This window comes from Cibotium barometz, chromosome 18 (assembly GCF_041138505.1).
Source record: "Cibotium barometz isolate CiBa-2024 chromosome 18, ASM4113850v1, whole genome shotgun sequence".
Classification (NCBI taxonomy): Eukaryota; Viridiplantae; Streptophyta; class Polypodiopsida; order Cyatheales; family Cibotiaceae; genus Cibotium; species Cibotium barometz.
The window spans coordinates 11,502,336-11,516,855 of NC_141063.1; the positions used below are offsets into that span (position 1 = coordinate 11,502,336).

At 40.6% G+C, this 14,520-nt stretch overlaps 1 protein-coding gene across 1 annotated transcript; it reads right to left on the reverse strand.

The window, feature by feature from the left end:
* Positions 1-10,666: 10,666 nt before the first annotated feature.
* On the reverse strand, positions 10,667-13,211 carry LOC147628934 (trihelix transcription factor GT-3b-like). Its single transcript, XM_086812101.1, has 2 exons — positions 12,403-13,211; positions 10,667-12,226 (listed from the first exon to the last, which is right to left on the reverse strand). The coding sequence occupies exons 1-2, from the start codon at positions 12,718-12,720 to the stop codon at positions 11,666-11,668; spliced, it is 879 nt and encodes a 292-aa protein (XP_086668227.1). The 5' UTR covers positions 12,721-13,211; the 3' UTR covers positions 10,667-11,665.
* Between the last annotated feature and the right edge of the window lie 1,309 nt (positions 13,212-14,520).

Here is a 14,520-nt window from a genome sequence, read left to right on the forward strand (position 1 = left end):
CAACAGTACCTGTTTCTGATGTGTTTGCAGCATTCCCAGCCACAATAGGACGTGCATCAATACCCTGCACAATATTCCATAACCCCTTTGCTACCAATACATGTCGCATCATATATGCCCACAATGGATAGTTGGTGCCATCCAACTTATCCTCAGCAGCCAACATGCGGAATACATCATTGTTGTCAGCCATGGCCAATGACTGTACTACTAGATGTAAATGCTGTCTGCAAGAGGTAAACCTGTATAAAATCGACCTGTGCTATATAGCACAGCCCAAAAAAGACGAATGGGCACCTGTCCTGCAGATTTTAATCTTGACAGAAAATCTGCACAGTAGGACGATTTTGCCTGCGCAGTACTTGGAATGCAAAAACGGAGGGCGAAATGACTTCAGATCAAAATTCTGAAACGACCAAGCCCTACGGGCTCTCCCACGGCATATACTAACCTGCAGACGCTCGTGAAACCTCGTTGCAATCGGAGGAGATGAAGCGGCAGGTGCCGGTGATGCTGCCCGGGAGGAGGAAGCCTGCTCTGATACCAATTGTTGGAATTAGGGTTGCAGGAATGCACACACAACTTCAAGAAGATGAGGAAGCTTGAGCACAACACAGTAGTGTATTATGAGTGCCAAAAATGAAAGATTACAAGCCCTAGAAGATAATGGGCGTATATACAATGCACGGGGGAAAAAACCTCCTAGTGAGGGAAAAAGTGCCCCGGCAGTCCTAAGTGTGTTCACACACATCACTACTATAATATGGTAACAATAACCTTCTTGATGTGAGAGTACCAGACCGAGGACCAAATCAACGTAGATTACCTGAGGAGGTTCAAGCACAACAATGGAGGGATACATGCATAAATGACTTGCAACCACCTATCTTGCAAGCCCTTCTTCCCCCAGCCTCAACATGTCAATTTTGGATCACTATGAGCACCTATATTGAGCAATTCCAAAATCGGCATTGTCTGCTTAACCTTCCCATAGAACCAATGCCATATTTTAGCGAGGAAGCACTCCTTCCTCTACCATCTTCTCCAGAGGCCGGCTTTTGTACAGGGTTGTCCTTGCATCCTGAAGTAATTGATACAATCTTTCCAGCAGAAGTGGACACGGATCCACCGCCAGTGCAAGGATAAGCTCATCAACTCCACAATAAGATCAAGAAGCCAGGGCACTTTTCTCCCACTAGGTTTTCCCCCTCGGCTATATTCGGTGATTGGCACCAATAACAAATTTTATTCTTTTCTTTTCTTGTTTGTTAATAAGACATTTTGCAGAGATCTCAGCTAAACAAGAGCATACAAACACGCTCCAACAGTCCACCTACCGTGCACACAAATTAGGAAGGGGGAGACATGCAATGCCTACAAAGAGCAAAGAGAAGCAATCTGCACATCAGCAATGCATCAAGACAAACGCGCCACATCAACGAGCACTACAACAGGTGTATTCAAATCATAATCTTTTGTTCTTTATGTGCTTTTCACTTTTGCATATATTGTTTGCATGCTCACAAACGGTTGGCTGGTTTAAGTTTTAAATTAGTTGTTACTATGTGGTGAGTGATTTCTAGATTCTTAGAGACTTACTAGAAGGTATTTCTATTTGAAGACGGTGTAAGATATATACCAACGGAGTTTGCCAAGTTCTTATGCTCTAGAAGTATATTAGTTATCCCTAGTGGTAGCTACCTCTTAGGCATGGGCTAGGTGCTACGATAAACAAAAATTTACGAAACACATGCCCTAAAAAATATATAGAAGTGACTTGAGACATGACGTGTCTACGGCCATGTGGAATGCTTGGTAGGACCTTGGGTTGTTTTAGCACCTTGGGGCCGATGCCTTGGTTTCCACGGGGTGAACACTGACGTCTAAAAGATTAAGAAGAAGACCTACAAGGACTCTATCGCCTTGATAGATGCTGGTAGGACTCTTGGGTACATTATGGGCCCTCGAGACCTTCATGGGATACTCCGTATGTCAAAAAGAAAGAAAAGGGTCTGTCGCCCTTGAGATACTTAGCGGCCTTTAGATTCTCTTGGCGGAGATCTCTTCCCCATTGCTTGGGTCTCATTGGGATGGAACCTTCCTCTTTATCAAGCTAAAAATAATAATTCTCTTTAATCTTCTGCTCTTTACACAATAAATAAATATTTTTTTTTTTAAAAAGCAAGAAAGGTCCAATCACCATGTCTTATATTTAGGAGTAGGGTTGCCACTTAGGAATAACTTAAACACTTGTAGGACATTGGGAGTGCGGTCATAACCTGCGGTGTACAAGCACACTTGCCTTTGCATAGCACTATCTACTACCACTTAGTCTCACTTTGACTAGTCTTTACTCGCTTCTTTTAGCACTCTTTAAAACTCTAATCGGCCTTTCACTTGCATGCTCACGTGTGAGATTGTCATTGCTGGTTTTTTTTCAATAAAAGGCTTTACTTGTCTTCCATTGTTTTTTGCAACTTACCGCGCCCAAGGACGTGCACGATTTAGGAAGGGGGGAATGTTCCATGAGAACACTCACGGGAACACGAATTATGGAAGGAGGCCGGAAGCAATTAATGCGAGCGAGAGAGCGGGATTATAGCCATGGGAACATAAAGACGCACATAATTTTTCCATATTTTTGTGCTGAATTGCAATGTAAATCGTTTTAGGCCAATGTGGGTTCTAAATGAGAGTTCCAACTCTTCCAAGGTCTCTTCCTCCCGGAATAGCAATTGCACATTGCATGCAGGAGTGTTCAAGACTGTTTCCATGGATTCATCAATTGAATACAACGAGTCACGTATCAAAGTTCCACCAAGGATAGTATCACACTCAAGGGGATCTGGGGTAACATGGAATCTAAATTCCACATTTCCACCGATTGTTTGAGTAGCATAGCTAACGTAACCTGGAACTTCAAAACATTTTATCCATTGGCATCTCTTGCAAGATATTGTCTTTAGGTATGATTTTAGGTTGTCCCAATGACACCCAAGTGTCTATTGTCAGGATGTTATGACTAGCTCAAGGGCTAATCAACACGCATTTGTGCTTAACATCATTGCCTATAGGGAAATCCAACCATACCATGATAGAATCTTCAAGTGGACGCATGGATGATTCAGTTTTTGTTTTAGCTTCAGATCTCGTTTCTGTTTCATATTCCCATTCACTTTCATCCTCTTTTTGGCTTTCAACTTTTTCAAGGGTACCCAATGTATACAATGGCACACTTGGTCCTCTAACAATTCTAATTGAGGTCTTTTGGAGACTTGTGAATCCTCATAGTCCTATTCTATGGAGCTATTTATGTATTGGTATAATTCATGTTTAGCCTTTAAAGATGCAAGTGCTGACGTTATGTTGGCTTCACCATGAGAGAAGAGCACTCCTCCAAATGAGGATTTGAGAGACTACTTTAATTTCGTAAGGGAATTATTGAGTTCCTCATGTGCTTTTTCAATCGCATAATTTGTATAATGTGCCTCTAATGACTCTTCTATAGAGAGTACGTCTTCCTCTTGAAAGGGAAAACGATACTCCTATGTTTCTTGTATTTTGGTTACTTTTTTAGGATTGGCATTATGATGTTCAATCACAACCGGTGATCCTGTATGACACTGAACCATGCTAAGCATGCTCTCCTAAGCTTGCTTTTTGCGTTCTACATATGGCATGTGAGCTGGGGGTGGTTGGGCGGGTTCTAGTTTCTTGGTTGGTCTATTTGATACACTTAATGAGAGGCCATGTGTGTGTGCTCTTGTGGGTAGGGACTCACTTAGTCCTTGGGCAACCCCCTTCCTAGATTAGTCAATATATCGAAGGTGTGGGCATCTAGGGGTTGCAAAGAGTTGGTACCTATAGGATTTGTGGGAATGTTAGGTCTTTAAAGGACCAAAGCCCGATGGGATTGAAATGACCGCGTGTAAAACCCGAAGACACACTTGTTGTTGTCGGCATGGCCAATGGTATTGGGAGGTGCATTTGGGGCATGGGCCTCAATGGCTCGAAGATGTTAGCCATTGGGTTTAGTGAGGGTGTCGGCCCACGTAGTCCCTTTATCGTTGCCATGTTTGACGTTGCCAATTGCTCCTTAATGAGCAAGCATACTCCTTTCTTTTTTTCTTTTTAGCATTTATGACAGCTCGTTACACCATCAGTAGGCCTAGTGTACCCTTCATTCGGTTAAACGAGTGTTCGTTTGCCCAAATCAGCTTAGATACTACACACACGTGAACAACCTGAGATATTTTTTCGAAAAAAGTACATGATGGTATCAAAACCTATTTTCCATCATCGTCTGAAGACGAAAATTTTTTCTAGGAAGATTTTTCTATTTTGTGGCCCATTTTTTAAGGTGTTTCAAAAGGAATTTGGAAAAACTTTGCATGAGAGAGTTGTAGTATTTTTGTAGTACTACAACTTTGTCTCTCTAAGTTTTTCGTAATTTTGTCGTTTAGACCCTCACAAAATAGCCTGAATATGGTCCGGAATCATTCTCACGCTGTTTTGGGTGACTTTTAGTGCTTGAAGAAGGATCGTTTTTTGCCTCGATTTTCGGGTCGAATTTTGAGGCTGTTGGTTGGAGGCCAAAATGGTGGATTTTGCCCTCCTCCGACACTCAAGACCAATTTCGAAGAGCTCGATGCCCACTTTCTGATGAGCACTAGAGCGCCTTCAACGGATTCGAATTTCCTTGTTTTTATTTTTATTTTTATTTTTATTTTTTAAAAAATGTGTGAGGCCTTAAGCCGGGCTGAAAGCGTGAAATGTCTATTTTCACGTGAGGCCTTAAAGGCGTGAACGGCTTAAAGAGTGAAAGGTCAATTTTTTTTTTCACGCGAGGCCTTAAGGCGTGAAACACCGATTTTTTTTTATATATAGTCTAGAAGGAAATTCGAATTTCCTTGTTTTTTGGGGGGGAGGAGGGGAGTATTTTAAATTAGGGAGATATGGGCACTTTCCCAAAAAGGCAAGTGGGTCAACCTTTTTATGACCCCCCTTACACCCTTTAAATGGACAATTTGACAACTCATTTGCATCTTCTCATTCAATGCTCATTAGCCTTAATGAGTTATGTAAAAAAAAGTTTAAAAATTAATCAAATATTAATCCTCTCACTAATCTTTCCCTCTTTTAGACTAATCAAAGGCTCTAATTAATAATTAATCAAAATTAATTTACACCATTGAGCACATCATTGGATAGAGCATGGAATTGCTAAGCTATGTGCATCAACAAATGTGTAAATTAATGTATAATTAGAGACTAATTAAACTCTTAATTAATATCTCTTCTCTTTAAGCAAAATTAAGCAAAAGAGAGAGAAATTCATCCAATTGATGAAAAAATTAATGTAATTAGGTGTTTTGATGCATCTAGATGCTCTCAAAACACTCAAAAACACTAATTTTGACCTCTTACATGATCAATTTGCACCCCAAAAATATATTTTCTAATTTTTTTGTTGATTAAATTGGATTAATCACCCTTAATGACAAAAACCACTCAATTAAGAAGATTAGTCAATTTCAAAGATTTTTTGATGTTTTTGAGAAATTTTTGCAATGATTAAGCTACTCCTAATGCTTGCTAATACTCTAATGCATACAATTCAAACAAAAACACACAATTCAAACAAAAATTAATGATTCTAGCTCTATTTTTAACTCTAAAGATAGCTAAAAATCACTAAAATTTGCATTCTATTGCATTGTTTAATGCAATAGATGCAAACAAAGCCTAATACAAACTATGTGCAAGCCCTAGGAACATTAAAAACCACATTATCAACAACAAAAATAATAATTTAAGCGCAAGAGTAAGCAAAAAATATTCTTTACAAAACAAAAAAAGAGAGCTATTTCTCACTAGATCACACAAATCTCCATTAATCAAGACAATTGGCAATGTATAATACGTAGATTAGAGGAAAAAAGATGGAAAAAGCCAAGGGATGATTCCTGGCAGCGGCACCAAAAATGTTATGGCTCACCCTAACCCTCCTTGAAACACATCCAGTAAAAGATTACCTCATGAACCGCAACTGCTCGTGAGGATATTTCCAATGGCCAAAGTCCTAACCCTTGAGGTCTCCAAGCTCTACAACTCCTTGAGAAGCAATTCTACTGCGTCTCCTGTAAGTATTGTCACACCGCTGCGTTGCACTACGTGTACTCGTCCCTCCTCTCACCTCACATCACTCACACACACTCACTAGCATGCATTAGAGAGAGAAATTAGCAAGAGCAAGACTCTATTGCAAAATGGGAGAGTATCCTTATATTATGAGAGAAATTCACTTATACATATGACCATAAGTGTTCACACTCACTTAAACTATGGCCAATCGGGCACTTTAGGCTCACAAGAGGCCTAATGCTATTACAATGACTACTCTCATAATATATCCATGAAGTACATCACTTAAGACTTCATCCTAACTTACTACCACATGCTCTTGAAGCAGAAATCACCATAAGTATTCTATCGGACCATTACGGGCACCCGTTCAAGTGGTAGATTTGGACACCATTGCTTCATATCTTGAATGTATGACTTTTTGGTATATCTACCTTGAATCCTTGATATAAGATAATGGTAGTAGCTCTTATTAACCCTAAGAATGGGTTAACACATCCAGAGTCTGTCTAGTTTGCCATCTAAGCTCTACTTGAGAGCACATGGGTGGACAACACCATCACTTGTACCTCTTTAGTATAATCAGATTTTTTAAAAAACTCTCTCCATTGTGTATCTATTGCATTGTCTATTGTTATTTGTCTTGCTATCTCTTTCTGCTATGCCATATTCTTATAGAATAACTGGACATATCAAGTTGTTGCTTATTCAATAGAAACACAAAGAAAAAAGGAAAGATAGGTGTGTAACATGCCACAATGTCAAGTCATGCCCAAGGGCATAAGAGTCAGGTTGTGAAAGGCCAAAAAGAGCTTAAGTGTAAATCCTAAGCACATCATACTGTCTTTCATGTTTTCTTCAAAGCCAAGTCACTTGTTGTGATGGTGAGGCAAGCATAACTATTAAGGCAAGCCTATGAGGGATACAATAGTATAAGATTTAAGTCAAGCCTATGAGGGATACAGTGAGCATAAGAGTCAAGTCCACGTCTGAGTTGAAGAAGTGACCTACTCACGTACTATTCACATAAAACTTTTAAACAAAACCTTGACTCTCTAAGCACTGAGGTACTCTCACGTACATTTTTTTATTGGGGGATGCTAGCGAGGATGGAAGGGAAACCTTTCTTTGCTTTGCCTAGTTGCGAAGCACTGCTTGAGCACATCTGAGGTACTCTTACGTACATTTTTGGATTGGGGGACACTAGCGAGGATGAAAAGGAAACCTTTCTCTGCTTTTCCTAGTTACGAACCACTGCTTGAGAAGTCCATGTTTAATCATTTCTTGCAACACATGAGTACACCATAAAATTAATGAAGCACTCAGGGTAGAAACCTTGTCACCTCCACACACTAAGCTTACTTGTGTAACATGTTCTATACATTCAAGTGTATACCTAAGTGTGCCTATACTACATAGACACAGTCTGCCTATTTTACATAGACACAATATGCCTATATTACATAGATAAATTCATTAGGTACCTTGAAATTGTTGGGGCCCATGCAGAAACACCTTGGTCAAAGAAGAAAAAGCCTAAAAAAGAAAAGTAGTAAAGCTATGATTTAAATTGCTGACCCAAAGTTTGATCGCCAATCCGACTTTTAAATCAACCCATTTTCCATCTGATCCGACTTTCAGATCGATTCAATTCCAATTGTCGAGCCGACTTTTAGATCAATCCATTCTTTATCTCCAATTTAACTTTTAGATCAACCCATTTTCGATCGTCGCTGATTTAGCTTTTAGATCAGCCATTTTTAATCGCCAATTCGATTTTCAAATCAACCCATTTTTTACTACCCATCCAAACTCTGCCATTTTTGATTGAGACAATTTCGTTGAATCCCAAGTTTCAGATTGCTAGCACTTTTGGATCGTCGATCATGATTTCACATCATCTCATTTTTCGAGGATCATTCTAGGTTTTTGGATAGTTCCAAGTTTTTGGATCGTATCAAGTTTTCAAATCGTTAAGTTTTTGGATCGCTATAGTTTGGATCACATTGATCAAATCCACTTGCCATGTCAAACAATTTGATATGTCTATAAAGCATGGAATACAAATCTTTAGGTGTTCATTTTGCAATCAAAAAGGTCAAGACAAAGCCTTTTCTCTAGGCAACTATAAGCCAAAGGAAGAATCAACCTAGTCTTCTAGAAAGGATGCCAAGAAGGGGGGTGATAAAGCCTAAGACGAAGGACAAATGCAACTACTATTGGAAGCCAGGCCATTATATCAATAAATGCAAAAAAAGGTTGAAGAAGGGGAAGAAGAAAGAGTCAGACATGGCTGTGACTAGGATGCATCAACACCAAGTGCTAAAAAGGAAGAGTCAATGAACTATGCATAGGATGCCTAGGCATTCATTGTCCACTGTAGTTATGATCCTTATGTCCATGATGGGTGAAAGATTAGCATGTCCGGTACTTTGATAGTGGTTCTAGCAAACACATTACTTCTCACTATGATTTATTTTCCTCCCTTGAGTCTTCTCCTCAAGGAGATAGTCACATGTACAAATAACTCCTCATATCTAGTAAACAGAGTTGGTAAGGTTGTTCTCACTACTATAAATGGTGGGACAATCATCGTCTTAGAAGTCTTATTTGTGCCAGGAAAGAACTTTTGCTGTCACTCTTTGCCATTACTAGGGTAGGCCTAAAGGCCGAATTTGTTGATAACAGGTATATAGTTCAAATTGGAGTGTGATGAAGACATCACTGTGGTATCTAATAATCTAAGCCATGGGCTTTAAAGGTTGGATAGGTATAAGAGATTGGCACATAATGCTTTTTCAATTACTGCCACACGTGCTATGAGTGACATGGAATGCTCGCTTTGATCACTTGAATTTTGTCAATATGGTGCACCTTAAAAGGCAAGAGATGGTGTCAGAGTTGTCAAAGCTTGAGGCCCCTGTCAAACATGTATGTGAGTGCATTTTAGGCAACATACAACCGGCATAATTATCAAAAGATGGATCAGTTAAGGCTGCCCAAAATTTCTCCACTACTAACATTTTTTCGACGTGAATATTTCAAGATATTCATGTTGTGAAAAACCAGACTAGTTTTTCACATTAGAAGAAGTTAATTAACACATACTTTTAAGTATTGGTTTTATGAAAATCCCTTTTAATGTAATCTTTCTGGTATTTTTGAAGTATGGTAGCACATATCATTATCCTTTATGTGGATGACCATATCTTGATGGCTATATGGAAAATAGTTTGCAATGAACCTTCGACACGCTTTTTTGGGGAGATTGAATTCTATCGATCATCTCTCAGTATGAATATACTAGATAGATATTAAAGGCATTTACTATGGTTAAGTCATAGTTGACACCTCAATGTGAGTTAATGTGAAGATGTCTCTTAAAGACACTTCTCTCATTAGAGGATGGGTCACTAATATACTAAGTAGATATAATAGGCATTTGCCATGGTTGTGTGATAGTTGACACCTCAATGAGAGTTGATGTGAAGCTGCCTCTTAAAGGCACTTCTCCATTACTGGATAGATCACTGTCAGAGGAAGTCTTATATCCCTATGTAAACACAAGGCCAAACATCAACTTTGCATTTGGTGTATTGAGCAAGTTCTCAATCAATCCCCAAGTGAAAGGGCAAGGATGCGAGTTTTGAAATACATAAGAGGTACAATGGAGTATGACATTAACTACACTTTAGGATAGACCTTGATTGACTATTGTGATTCTAGCTAGGTGGTTAATTTATACACCAACTCATTCTTGGTTTGGGGTGTGTATCTTGGATCACTAAGAAGGCAACCAATCGTGGTTCTTCCATACAAATCCAAGTACATGCAAGATGCTTTAGCTCATGCAAGATAACATAGTCGAGAAAAATTTACAAAAACATCAGAGCGATTGGCCAATAGAGTTGCATTATAATTAGAGTTACAATATCATTTTATGTGAACTCATCATGGATGGAGAGGTTGACGATATACACAAAGATTCTTTAGAGAAACTTTATGCAATTACATCTTATCGATTTTGGATTGGTCTATAGAGTTGACCAAAGTTCACCTTTGGGTAGAGTTATAGAAGCATGATGGGAATCAATGCTCCACTCTCTACATAGGTGCCTACCTACTAGCTCTATTTCGTAAGGCCACATTTGTGAGAAGACATAGTTAAGTAGCCCAAACACATGGTAAGACACGGCTTGCAATTACAAGAGATTAATTGATGTCTTTGGGAATGTGGCATGTCATTCAAGTGTTTTTTTACTTACAAGAGGTCATAAGCAATGTAAGATAGACAGATTTTCTATTTAACCTATATACACTTCGGTGATATTTGAACGATTCTGGCCATTTAACATTAGAATATGGGTGCTTCATTGCCCTATGTTTCAACTGATACGCCGTTCCACTGTTACAATTGCATGTGCATCAATTGTAATTCTATTCAATCCCCTAATTAGAAAGATGGAGTGCATTTTGTGCCTACTTAGAAAATAGTTCCCAAAGATATGGAGCTTTAAAAGTGTGCGAAACCAAAAACTCCCATGTATCTTTTAATAAATGAGAATACAATATTTTTTTGGGCAAATAACTACTATACATATATTTTTAAAAAGACCCTCCATCAAGATGTCCTACCAGAAAACTGTCACAAGCTTTATCAACTTATACATATCAATGGATGGATATCCCCACACAACAAAATGAGAGAGCAAAATCAGAGATGAGAAAGCCTCCCATCTCACCGCGTGTCAAGGGCCACTCTGACCAGTCTGCCTGGAAGCTCCACTTCTCTGCAAATGCATCGAACCAAAGCTTTACATGTAAACCATCAATGTGCTGTAGGCCCCCTCATCAAGCATGTTGAACCATAGCGTTTATGACCTCTCTGCCCCAGAGAATAGAGCCTCTTGAGAGGAAAATTGTCCCATTGGAGGCCTATAACCATGCTTGAGAATACAATATTTCAAGTTACCTCACGTAAAATAGTGCTTTGATGCTCTTAAGTATTGAAATGCTCCCAACGGTGATACTGTTTCGGCGGGAAGTTTACAACTAGACAGCGAATGTGGGGTTACTTCTAGCTATGAAAAGTTTTCACTTCATGTTGAGTATGTTGCTCTCTCTTCCCCACATGTGTGAAGTGAGTTTAGTAAGACAATGCAGCCATCATGTCATAGAGCTGTAAAGGGTACCATCCCATAGCTTCTGCTCTGCTGTACTCGGACAAGCAATGGGCACTAAAGCTCATGCTCTCGTGTCAAGATGGCAGGATACTTCAATGGTAGCAAACTTAAATGCTACTATGGCCCTCTCACTGAGGCCTCTTTGAAAATTCAGACAACACAAAGTCGGGCAATGCGAGCTATCCTAGAGCATCATCACTCAAAAAGCAGAATACAGCACCATGGATCATGCTGTCTAGCACACAAGGCACCTCTTTCTTGGCTGGCAGCATAAGATATTTACTTCTTTGCATTGCATTGGGCAGCCTAGCTACCTGTTTTACGCTTGACTTGATTGCTTAGTCTTCCTTTGCCAACCTAGATAAAAGTGCAGAAAACAGGGCATCTCTCTTCTGCGCTCTCAACTCTTCTCTGGCCCTTCTTTGCTCCTCCCTTTCTCTCCACATTTGCTCCCTTGCAATCCGCTCTCTCTCAAGCTTCTCCATGGCGTCTCTCCACTCAAGCTCTCTCCTCCTCCTCTCCTCTTCTCTCCTGTGTAAAGCCTCCATCCACTCCATCTCCACCCTCTGTTGCTGTTGAAAGAAGTCCTCCAACACCTCCTGCATATTGTTTGCCCTGCACTTCTCGACGTTTGGCCTCGCTCGCTCTTTTGAGTCCCCCTTCCGTGGTTTCTTATTGGGCCTCTTCATCATCTTGTTGTCCTCTTCACTGTCCTCCTCGTCTTCCTCTTCTTCAAATGAGAAATCCTCGGATGACCTCTCACCCAGGGGACCTTTCCTTCCTTTCTTGTTACCAGACTCCATAAAAGCGCCATCTAGGGCCTTATGAGGGTCTGAGAAAATGGCATGCAATTCCTCGTAAAAAGGGCAGGTTTCCATGCCTTGAGAGATGGCTACAGCCTAGGACATGAGAAAAGATGAGGCAAGGTTAGTTCTCATTCACAAATAGATATAAAACAGTGAAGGGGACATGAGATAACATGGTTTTCATTCACAAATAGATGTAAAACAGTGAAGGGGGCATCAAAGGGGCTACCCAAACAGCAATGGTATGTGCAAGGTGTGCGTACTCCTACCTTGTAGCGGTTGTAGAGGTTTTTCCACTTGAGCTTGCACTGGTCTGCACTTCTGTGGTGCCCTCGTTCTTTCATCTTGGAGGCAATCGTCTCCCAAAGGGTCTTATTGCGCTTGGTCTGTGTGAAGTCCCTCTCCAGCTCGGACCTTATGGCTATGAAATCCTTGGTCTCCTGGTGCCCCCACTGCGGCATGCGCTCCTCCTTCTTCACCCCATTCATGGTCATGCTGCTGCCCATGGATAGGCCGGATGCCATCTCCCCTCCTGTCCCTGCTGTTAGGGCCCCCCCTGGGTTCACATGGAGCGGATAGGCCGCCATAGCCGCCAAGCTCTCCGGCCAAGACTGCTGCTGCTGCCTGAGCGCCAGTTTGAACGCTTGGAAATGTCTCCTGTCTTGATAAATGGCTTTCTTGCAATTAAGCTTCAGAAAGAGCTTCTGGATAGGCTTGTTTAAAGAGCCCGATCGCCCCAAATTTTGAGTTCAGGGTGTGGAAAATAGGAGAGCTAAAAAAACGAAGAATCGGAGTGTGGGTTATTAGGAATTAAAAGATGGGTTAAGGATGAGAAGACGGATTAGGATCGTGGATCTTTGAGAGAGGATTGAGTGTGCGTCTCTGAACGTTTAATGATTAAGAACGAAAAGAATGGATTACGGTTGAGGGTTGCAGAAATGAGATGCACTGGCAAGGTAAGAGAGGAACAAGGGGGGAGAGAATTGTGATTAAGAGATGGTTTAAGAGTAGTTCTGAGGGGTCGACGAGGTTTAGGCGTGGAAAACCATGATGAACCATGAGGCGCAATGTGAACGGGAAGGCAAGATCGGTTGAATTTGAGGGCTGGGTTTGTGCGTGTCGGCACCGTGTGTACGTGTTGACGGGTTGGTGCGAGGAAAGCTCCTGCCTAGTCCTCGTGTGAAAGGTGTAGTGTGGAAAGCGCGTTACCTCCAATCCTCAAGTCAAATAGTTGGTAGGCTATTTGTCAAACATGTATTACTACAAGCCCCCTCTCACCGTCTTACCTTTAGGCTCCCACATTTTGACATTGTTCCAACGAATATTAATATCCTTGTCCCACCTTTACCTTTACAAACCTGTTTCACACCTTCCTCCCCCAACCTTCTTCATTCCTCACCAAATCAAACAAGTCAACACAATTCAAGGTGTGCCACCACATCCATGATGTACCTTCAACAGCGCTTTCTCGTGTCACCTGACAGTTAAGTCAGCACACTTTGACCTCCACCTACTGTAGAGCCCAAAGATATAATACTTGGCACATAAGAACCTCTGTGATTTCATTTTGAATTTTACATTTTTATTGCATGTTTTTTAATTTTCTTCTTGTCAAACAAGGACTCCTAACATCAAAATCTAATCAATTAGAGAGATGACAAAGACTATATAGCTTAAAGTTATTCCCATGACAGAGTGTAAAGGGATATGTACAACACATTGTTTTTTAATTTGGCTAAATTTTTTTTTAAAAGTATATAAGATCTTTTTAGAGGAAATATTCTTAATAATGTTGGCATGTGCGTGTGTGTGCAATACAACACCATCATCCCCATCATATAATAAAATGAATGAATCGGTCCAGGTAAATCAGAACCAATGAGACGATGGCTAGTCGATATCATGGGTGAGTCGTAGAAGCTATCAAAGCCCATGGGAACACCATTGTAATAGTGGAAAAAGTGTAAGCATGCTCAATATGTGTCCTCCCAAGGATCTAATCCTGTCATGACAAGACTCCATGAATGCTCCCCGCCCGTGAATGACCATCATGATGATCATCACCCATATAATCATCCTAGCCACATCACCAACATCGTCATCATCCTCGAGGATGTTGATGAAGCAAGCACCATTAAGCGTGCAGCTCTTAGTACTGAAGAGTGCAAGCGAGCTGCAACAAGTGGCAGCTCTTAGTACTGAAGAGTGCAAGCGAGCTGCAACAAGTGGCCCCACCATCCTGAAGGAGAAGGAGAAGCACCATCGTGAAGGAGAAGAAGAAGAAAGTAGCAGTTAAACTTGAGGATAGGGTTTTTTTAAACCCTTCTTCTACCCCTTTCCATTCACACTACTTTTCCACACTTTGGCCATCCATACTTGTCCACTTA